The sequence below is a fragment of the Oncorhynchus keta genome, chromosome 15, assembly GCF_023373465.1.
Source record: "Oncorhynchus keta strain PuntledgeMale-10-30-2019 chromosome 15, Oket_V2, whole genome shotgun sequence".
Taxonomy (NCBI): Eukaryota; Metazoa; Chordata; class Actinopteri; order Salmoniformes; family Salmonidae; genus Oncorhynchus; species Oncorhynchus keta.
Genome location: NC_068435.1, coordinates 18,448,169 through 18,457,912, shown reverse-complemented (window position 1 = coordinate 18,457,912; position 9,744 = coordinate 18,448,169). Strand labels below are relative to the sequence as shown.

Genomic DNA, 9,744 nt, shown 5'->3' with positions numbered 1-9,744 from the left:
TTTGAGGATCTGAGGACCCATGCCAAATCTTTTCAGTTTCCTGAGAGGGAATAGGTTTTGTCGAGCCCTCTTCACGACTGTCTTGGTGTGCTTGGACCATGTTAGTTTGTTGGTGATGTGAACATCAAGGAACTTGAAGCTCTCAACCTCCTCCACTGCAGCCCCGTCGATGAGAATGGGGGCGTGCTTGGTCCTCCTTTTCCTGTAGTCATCTCCTTTGTTTTGATCATGTTGAGGGAGAGGTTGTTGTCCTGGCATCACACTGCCAGGTCTCTGACCTCCTCCCTATAGGCTGTCTCGTTGTTGTCGGTGATCAGGGCTACCACTGTTGTGTCATTGGCAAACTTAATGATAGTGTTGGAGTTGTCCCTGGCCGTGCAGTCATGAGTGAACAGGGAGTACAGGAGGGACTGAGCGAGCACCCCTAAGGGGCCCCTGTGTTGAGGATCAGCGTGGTAGATGTGTTGTTACCTACCCTTACCACCTGGGGGCGGCCCGTCAGGAAGTCCAGTATCCAGTTGCAGACGGAGGTGTACAGTCCCAGGGTCCTTAGCTTATTGATGAGCTTTGACTGCACTATGGTGTTGAACGCTGAGCTGTAGTCAATGAACAGCATTCTCACATAGGTTTTCCTTCTGTCCAGGTGGGAAAGGGCAGTGTGGAGTGCAATAGAGATTGCATCATCTGTTGGGGTGGTCTGCTAATTGGAGTGGGTCTAGGGTTTCTGGTTTATATGAACTATAATATTCAGGTCCATTAATACCCTAGACAGAGGCAACATCAGCAATCATCAGAGGTGAAAGTAATTGCTTAATTCCTTCCCATCCTGTCCTCTACCTTTTGACTGTTTACTCACTGGGCAAACTGTGATAAGGACAAGACAGCTGTCATTATGGCAACTGACCGCATTCGACTTTATCTGCCTGTAGCTCTTCTTTCCCAACAAACATCTTCACAGTTAACAAGGCTGTTAACAGTATCAAGACAGTTTTAACTAAAAGAGAGATGATGGCCTACATTCAGGCCAATACAAAACGATCAGTCCTTGACTGACTAGGACTGTTCTACAGATATGGTTCCTAGAAGAAAATCAGTTAGACTCAGTTAGACCTATTTCAATGGACGCTTTTGTAACAAATCTCTGTGTGAAACATATATTGACTGAAGAGATTGCCAATGCACAATCAAACATTAACTTCATGATTCATCTGGACTTTTATGTTTTATGTAGGTGCATATTCAGTATATTATACAGCTGCTAACTCTTGGCTCTATGTGATATAATCTCTCAGAGCAGGATGAGTGTGTCTGTGAATATCTCAGCTGCAATGTCTAGCACCCTACCTTATGACAGAACCTAGTGTGATAGCATCAGGATCATCATCTCATTTTTTATGACTGAGAAGTCATGTTATTGATCTCTGTTATCTAGTGAACATTTTCATTATGTACATTTACATACTTACTCCATTATTAAATGCAAACACAAAGCATATTATAATACATGTCAAAGTACAATTTCACAAATATCCTATTATCTAAGGTCAAATAAATAAATAAAAAATTGCGACCATTTATGCATGAAATGTTCTTCTGACGACTGGATACATTATAATGACGTTTTTGGAGAAGTACTTATACCTATCACGACACAAAAATTGCGTTATGAACTTAACTCAGACGCAGTATACTTAACTCAGTATACATTTTGAGCATCCTCCTGAGTATTTGGCTTCGTGATCCACAAGCTTGTCCAGCTGTGCGACTTCAGAGAAAGCTGATTGGCTCAATCGCAAGTGCTTTTTTTCTAGCGGCAAGACGGTAATATATTTGTTACAAAGCCTCACAATCAACAGTTCCTACAGCAACACAACAGGACTTGAAACTAAACAGAAAAACAGAGGCAAGTATGGGCTTTTCTTGGTTTGTTTCTTCTTGGCAACTTTGTTACTTTGGAAAGAAGACCATTGAGTTTAATTTAGTGTCCACTTGGGCACATACATGGCTTTTTCGTATTGTCCATGTTTTATCACTTCGTGAGAAATTAACAGTAAGTAAAACTCTTAATCACAAACGCATTCTAATCCATGATATGTGTTGACTTCTCTGCCCAAAATATTTTCTCTAGTCTATGGCTGTGCCGGGGAACTCACTACGGATACTGCTTCTCGGTGCGTATTTTGCGCTGACGGTCGGAGCAGACTGCGAGAAGGACTGTGCGCTCTGCCTCAACCGTCTACGGGGGCATCAGACGGCGATTACCACTCTGGTAGGTCAAGTACATTTGGACATGTTTTAAAGCATATATTTCAAGTAAAGTAACGGGGTGATGCTTTTTCCCGCGTCTAACTTTTTCGTAGGGAAAGATTGCACAGTAGGCTACGCACCTGTGTTTTTTGGTCACCTAAAGAAGCAATGGATAGGCAATATTCCATGAGGTGCGTGTATCCTTGGAACACGACTTTATTAAACTATTTTTCATTTATTTTGATCCACGTAGACAATGTAATACCAATTAAAATTAGGCAGCCCATAATGTCAATTGCATCAATATGACATTAATGATTAATGTCGGTTGGATTTGAATCTAGGCTACAACTTGTGTTGTTGGTCTAACTGGCGACAACATGAGACCACGAGGCATTTATTTTTGCCATGCTTCATGAAGTTTTGAAATTAGAAGAGAATTTTGTTTCATTTATTACATATAGCCTGTAGTAAAACCAAGACTGTTGCGCATCATCAATTTAATGGGAGCCGTGTCACTTCGATTCTTGAAATGTAGGCTATTAAAGGCAATTGAGGAGTGACTGAATCCATGTCAGATTAGCAATTCAATAGTACTGGCCTATCCCAAATGCTCAAGATCGAACAAAAAGTCTAAAATCTTACCACAATGGCATGAATTCAGTATCTCCATCAAACCTGTCTTTATTTGTGGCCCTTAGTGTGTTTTAGCCCCATCAGGTGGCATGTTGGTGGTTCAATATAGCCTCAATAAAAATGTTGGTAGATAGCATATTTTCATATCATTCAAATACCCCCAATAAAATAAACATTCATATGAGAAGTTATTTTCTATCAGATAATGTATTTAGAATTATATGTAGGCTATACAAAAGCACTCTTCTCTTCTGCTTTGACAGTTCAGACATAAAAATCCATGTTTATGAGGCATTAAAGATGTAGGCTTTGAAGAACATCAGGCTTTCAGTAACATCATGTCTCATTAACTGTGATTCTAAAAAGTGGTCAAATGCACCAGATAAGTGTCTTTCCATCTGTTTCAATATAATGACTCTTAAAACGAGTAGAGCATGAACATCACATTGGAACTGGCAAATAGAATGAATTTGTTCATACATCCAACCGTGTCTCTCCAACATTGGCGAGAGTAACAGCCACACCCAGAGTTTTCCATGCACCAGAATTTGACTTATTGTATCCCCTGTTAAATATTGTTTAATTAAACACTACTTTATATGTAAAATATGCCTTTTGTATTGCAAAAATATATATCACTGTCACTCCAGTCAATACGGTGGCAAGAAAAAATATGTGAACCCTTTGGAATTACCTGGAAATTGGTCATAAAATTTGATCTGATCTTCATCTAAGTCAACAATTAGCAAACACAGTCTGCTTAAACTAATAACACGCAAACAATTATATGCTTTCATGTCTTTATTGAAGGCATATTTTCTTCTGTTGAAGCCATTCTGTTGTTGATTTACTTCTGTGTTTTGGGTCATTGTACTGTTGCATCACCCAACTTCTGTTGAGTTTCAATTGGCGGACAGATAGCCTTATATTCTCCTGCAAAATGTCTTGATAAACTTGGGAATTCATTTTTCCTTCAATGATAGCAAGCTGTCCAGACTCTGAGGCAGCAAAGCAGCCCCAAACCATGATCCTCTCTGCACCATACTTTACAGTTAGGATGAGGTTTTGATGTTGGTGTGCTGTGCCTTTTTTTCTCCACACATAGTGTTTGTTGTGTGTTCCTTCCAAACAACTCAACTTTAATTTCCTCTGCCCACAGAATATATTTTGCCAGTAGCACACTGGAACATCCAGGTGCTCTTTTGCGAACTTCAGACGTGCAGCAATGTTTTTTTTTGGACAGCAGTGGCTTCTTCCGTGGTGTCCTCCCATGAACACCATTCTTGTTTAGTGTTTTACGTATCATAGACTCGTCAAAAGAGATGTTAGCATGTTCCAGAGATTTTTGTAAGTCTTTAGCTGACACTCTAGGATTCTTCTTAACCTCACTGAGCATTCTCTGTGCTCTTGCAGTCATATTTTCAGGACGGCCACTCCTAGGGAGAGTAGCAACAGTGAGGAACTTTCTCCATTTATAGACAATTTGTCTTGCCATGGACTGATGAACATCAAGGCTTTTAGAGATACTTTTGTAACCCTTTCCACCTTTATGCAAGTCAACAATTCTTCCTCTTAGGTCTTCTGAGATCTCTTTTGTTTGAGGCATGGTTCACATCAGGCAATGCTTCTTGTGAATAGGAAATCAAATGTTGTGAGTGGTTTTTTTATAGGGCAAGGCAGCTCTAACCAACATCTCCAATCTCGACTCATTGATTGGACTCCAGGTTAGCTGACTCCTGACTCCAATAAGCTTTTGGAGAATTCATTAGCCTAGGGGTTCACATACTTTTTTCAACATACACTGTGAATGTTTAAATTATGTATTCAATATAGACAAGAAAAATACAATAATTTGTGTGTTATTAGTTTAAGCACAAAGTGTTTGTCTATTGTTGTGACTTAAAATGTTTTGACCAATTTATGCAGAAATTTAGGTAATTCCAAAGGGTTCACATACTTTTTCTTGCAATTGCTGCTTCACGGCTGTGTACCATGAGCCCCTTGATAGAGACAAGTCTCCAATGAAACTAGATTTCCAGTATGGTATGGGTTTGTGAGCCGCTGATCCACCTCTGTGTTTTGAGGTTCCTCTTCCCTTCCTGTCTTGACAGACATGCTCAATAGAATGTGAGGGCAGTCTGGACACCACGAAGCTCCGCCTCTGCCGAGACGTCCTATTGGAGGAGGTAGATGACATCAAACAGGAAGAGGTGCAGGGTCAGCAGCACCAACTGGCCAAGAAGTATGGCGGCTTCATGAAGCGCTACGGGGGGTTCATGATCAGGAGGAGCCCACCCGTAGAGGGGCGAGTGCAGGGAGGAGAAAACAGCCCGGTGGCTGAGGAAGAGGACATCCGTCTGGAGATCCTGAAGATTCTGAATGCAGAGGCTGAGGGCCAGAGGGATGAGGAAGTGGCCAAGCGCTATGGGGGGTACATGAGAAGAGGGGGGGACTTGGGGGGCCTGGAGGGGGTGGGCAGGCCATTGAAGAAGCGCTATGGGGGCTTCATGAGAAGGGTGGGAAGGCCTGAGTGGCTGGAGGATCAGAAGAACCAGGGGGGTCTCCTGAAGCGCTCCTGGGAGGGGGAGCAGGGTGACTCCCCCCTGGCTGAAATACAGAAGAGATATGGAGGATTCATGGACTAGGGGTCGGCCCCTCCTCCAATCTCTCCTGAGTCTGGACTCTCAATGTTGATTAGATTATCCATTCTTGTTCCGCTGTAGAGCTTCACTGTCATGATTTTTGTTTGATTGGGTATAATGTGACAAAAAAAAGAGTACTGTATGTTTTATGGTTTTGGTTATTTATAAAATAACCTGTGTTCGTTGTGGTGTACGAGACTGGGGCATGTGTGAAAAACAAATCGTGGCATGACCTGTATGTTTTCTTTCCCTTTGTCTTGCCATTGGTTTTTAAAGGGATAGTTCACTTTTTTAAAATGTTAGTTGAGTTTCCACTTAAAAACTGTCATCCAAACTATTTTTAAGTTTGTTAGTTGGTTATTTAGAAATGGCCAGACTCTCCTGGCGAGGTAACATTAAAATAAGCTACAGCTTCAAAAAAGTTAATTATCCCTTTAAGTGGCCATAGAACATTTTCTGAAGCTTCCATTTCCACCACAAAGTCTCACAAAAGGCTGTAACTATGGGGGAACAGGCTATTGTGGCCTTCCCATTGGTGGTTTGGTCTTTGGAACTGAAGGTTATCTGGAACTCAATGTTATCTGCTTTGTTGTTGGAACATGGAGGTACCCTCCTCTAAGTACCTAAGTACTGCTATACCAGTGTGTTGTAGTTATCCATCTAATGGCAGTGTGTGGGTCGCTTTTCATTGTTATTATAATAACCATGTTGCTCTTTCCACAGTGCTCACACTTATCCCAGTATGCTGATGTTGAAACATGTTGCTTTCAGTCGATAAATGCCCTCATTTTTTCTTCTTTCTATTGAGAACAGAGCAGCATTTCAGACCAATTAGTTGTACAAAACATAATAAACCCATGTATCCTGCAAAAATAAGTGGACTCCACTGGCTGTTTGATGTGTTTTTCTGCTTGGGAAGTGGAGCCAATGTTCCTGCCTCACTCTGCCAAGCCCACCTGAGATAATAACTCTGGTGTTAATGGTGAGGATTGTATTTATTTGACGCATTCACTCAGCCCTATGTCTACCTTTTTTTTGTACAGATTGCTCAAGTGAGCGCAAAATATGAACAGTTTTTAGTTTCTTAGCTCCCTAATGTCTCAGACTACCAAAACTTCACTGATTGATATTTTGCTTAACTTAATCTCCCCCCAGAGGTTTATATGAAGAATGCTCTTCCTCACGTATTTTAAATGCAAGTTAAATATACAAAACAGGATAAATAGCCCCCTCTCCTGTCTGACACATTCATTTATATCATTCATTTCTCTAACTTCACTTCTCAATCGTAGTTGTTTCCAAAGGCACCACCATATCTATATCCACAGCCATTAACTTCCAAAATGTTGGCAGATACATACATAATGTAAGGAATAAACGCTGATGTTTTGTACATTACCTTGGGAAATAATGGACGACGCAGCGGGACGAGGCAGAGCCAAGTGCCTTTGTGTAGTTAATTTTTCCAAGATTATAGAGTACCATAGTAATACCCATAAATCCTAGCGGTCAAACAGGGAAATGATTCCAATCGTTTTTCCACCAGTCATTTGTAATTCATAAAGAATTACAAATGACATGATGACCTGGATGAGACTGCCGAATCGGAGTAAAGGTAAGAATCTCTGATGTTAGCTAAATGTAGTAATTCATAATTTGGCTACATTTCTTTAAATGGACAATTCTGTGGACTGTCTCATGCAAGTGACACAATACCTGTTAGCAAAGATGTCAGCTAGAGATGATGTGCAGGAGCTTGCAGGGATTTGTAGTTTTGCATGAGGTCTACGTTGATGCTAATTATCATTTTCGAATCTGAGAGTATATAGAGCTGAATATATTGATATGTCACCTTGTCCGAGAGAGATTTACATGTTATCAAAACGTCACGCCAGGGTAAGCCTACACAGCCCTTAATTTAAGTTTTTCTAAAATTTCCTATAGGAAAAATGAATGGTTTAAAAATGATTGGAACCATTTCCCTGTTTGACCGCTAGGTTTGATGGGTCTTATGACACCTCCACTGTGGGGTTCTATGTACAGAACATTGGCGTTTATCCCGCTTATAACAGTTGCCAAAGAAAACAATATGAAAGAACACATTTACTGGTAAAAATACTTTTCTTCATTGATATTTTGATTTTTAAACGCAAATTCATACTTTCTCATCTTTTGGTTGCTAGAGATGCGACCCAGTCATTCTTTTGATTAGTTCGATATTTATAGACGTGACCCAGTCATTTGTTCTTTATGTTCCGTTGCCATGTTCAGTGGCAACGTTCTAATCCCTTGCTTGTTGCTAGCTAGCCAACTAGCCACGACTGCACAGTCATTACCTCTGCAGCCAGAATAACAGCAAAATTTATTCTGTTGCGTTTGTTAAAACTGTTTATCCCACTTATACCAGTTGCCAAAGAAAACATTACTAATACACAATATAATACCGAATATAAATAAAATGTTGTTGTTGATATTTTAATTTATATAAGCAACATAAATAAAATGTTGTCGTTGATATTTTAATTTATATAAGCAACTTCATACTTTCTCATCTTTTGGTTGCTAGAGACAGGATCCAGTTGTTCGTTTGATTAGTTCTGTCACACCCTGATCTGCTTCCCCTGTCTTTGTGATTGTCTCCACCCACCTCCAGGTGTCGCCCATCTTCCCCATTATCCCCTGTGTATTTATACCTGTGTTCTCTGTTTGTCTGTTGCCAGTTTGTCTTGTTTGTGAAGTCAATCAGCGTTTTTGTATTCAGCTCCTGCTTTTCCCCAGTCTCTCTTTTCTCGTCCTCCTGTTTTTTGATCCTTGCCTGTCCTGACCCTGTACCCGCCCCCCTGACCACTCTGCCTGCTCCTGAGCCTGCCTGCTGTACTGTACCTTTGCCCCACCTCTGGATTACCGACCTCTGCCTGACCTGACCTTCAGCCTGCCTGCTGTCTTGTACCTTTGCCCCTGTTGCTGTAATAAACATTGTTACTTTGACACAGTCTGCACCTGGGTCTTACCTTGATTCCTGATAGTTCAATATTTATGGACTCGACCCAGTCGTAAGTTCTTTATGTTCCATTGCCATGCTCGCTGGCAATGTTCTTATCCCTTGCATGTTAGCTAGCCGGCTAGCAACCAGAATATACCAGAGTGTTGTTGAATACTCCTTTCTAATTGGCTTGAAGGGCATTCTAGAGAATGCATTATTTCCCTATAATGCATGGTATATTTGCACGGTAGAATTCAATGGCTAGTTAATTTGTGCATGTTTTGTTTAAGCTGCCTTTAAAAGCAAAAATTGAAAAATTTCAAATTGAATAGAATATTGGTATTGTTGAATTTGATTTTCATAATAGCAAGCTAGGACTGATGGTTTGGTTAGCTAAACTAGCAAGTATGTTTGTTTAGTTACCACGGCAACTACTGTAGCTAACTAGTAAACTTGCTAGCTACTTCAGTGGATGTTGAACACATTTCTACCTGCAAATGAACACATTTCTACATGCAGTCATGGTATAAAAGGGATCAACTCGGGGCTCTATGGGTTCTCTGGAATATAATGCAACTCCGCGGAAGGTCAGTTCCACTCCACTAGCACGTCGTGGAACACACTTTCCATGAAACGCATAGCCCCTCGTTGATTATCCGTTACTTAATGTCCATTCTATAATGCCCTTCTAGCCAATCAGAAACTAGTATTCAACTATGCTGTGGTATAAATACAGGTAACTGCCTAAATAAAGTGTCTCAATAGGGCGTTGGTCCACCTCGAGCCGCCAGAACAGCTTCAATACACCTTGGTATATATTCTTCAAGTGTCTGAAACCATTCTTCCATGATAAATTCCATCATTTGGTGTTTTGTTGATGGTGGTGAAAAACACTTTCTCGTGTACCACTCCAGAAACCCCCATAAGTGTTCAATTGGGTTGAGATCTGAACACAGACACACACACACACACACACACACACACACACACACACACACACACACACACACACACACACACACATAGAGAAAAACAGAAAACCGCCTATGCTCCTTTGAGACCGCTCTTTAAAAGTCACTGAGATCTTTTCTTCTAAGGTAGCCAAAATAATACATGAACCTAAGGATGTTCATTTCTTAATTAACTGCCATTGAGTTACCCGCTCTCCACTCCCTTTTCCCTCAGAAAATTTGAATTGTTATGTACCATGTGATTATGTAGTCGGTCATTTTTTTG

The 9,744-nt window shown here is 40.8% G+C and overlaps 1 protein-coding gene across 2 annotated transcripts; it reads left to right on the top strand.

Annotated features, from left to right (window-relative positions):
• Positions 1 to 1,713: 1,713 nt before the first annotated feature.
• On the top strand, positions 1,714 to 8,477 carry LOC118395102 (proenkephalin-A-like). 2 transcript variants are annotated; one of them, XM_052463545.1, is made up of 3 exons: positions 1,714 to 1,907; positions 2,129 to 2,269; positions 4,995 to 8,477. In XM_052463545.1, exons 2-3 carry the CDS (start codon positions 2,132 to 2,134, stop codon positions 5,526 to 5,528), a joined length of 672 nt encoding a protein of 223 aa, XP_052319505.1. In that variant the 5' UTR covers positions 1,714 to 1,907; positions 2,129 to 2,131; the 3' UTR covers positions 5,529 to 8,477. The 2 variants fall into 2 exon arrangements, with proteins under 2 accessions (XP_052319505.1, XP_035644782.1); XM_035788889.2 differs by having other exon boundaries at positions 1,716 to 1,903; positions 4,995 to 8,476.
• The last annotated feature ends 1,267 nt before the right edge of the window (positions 8,478 to 9,744 follow it).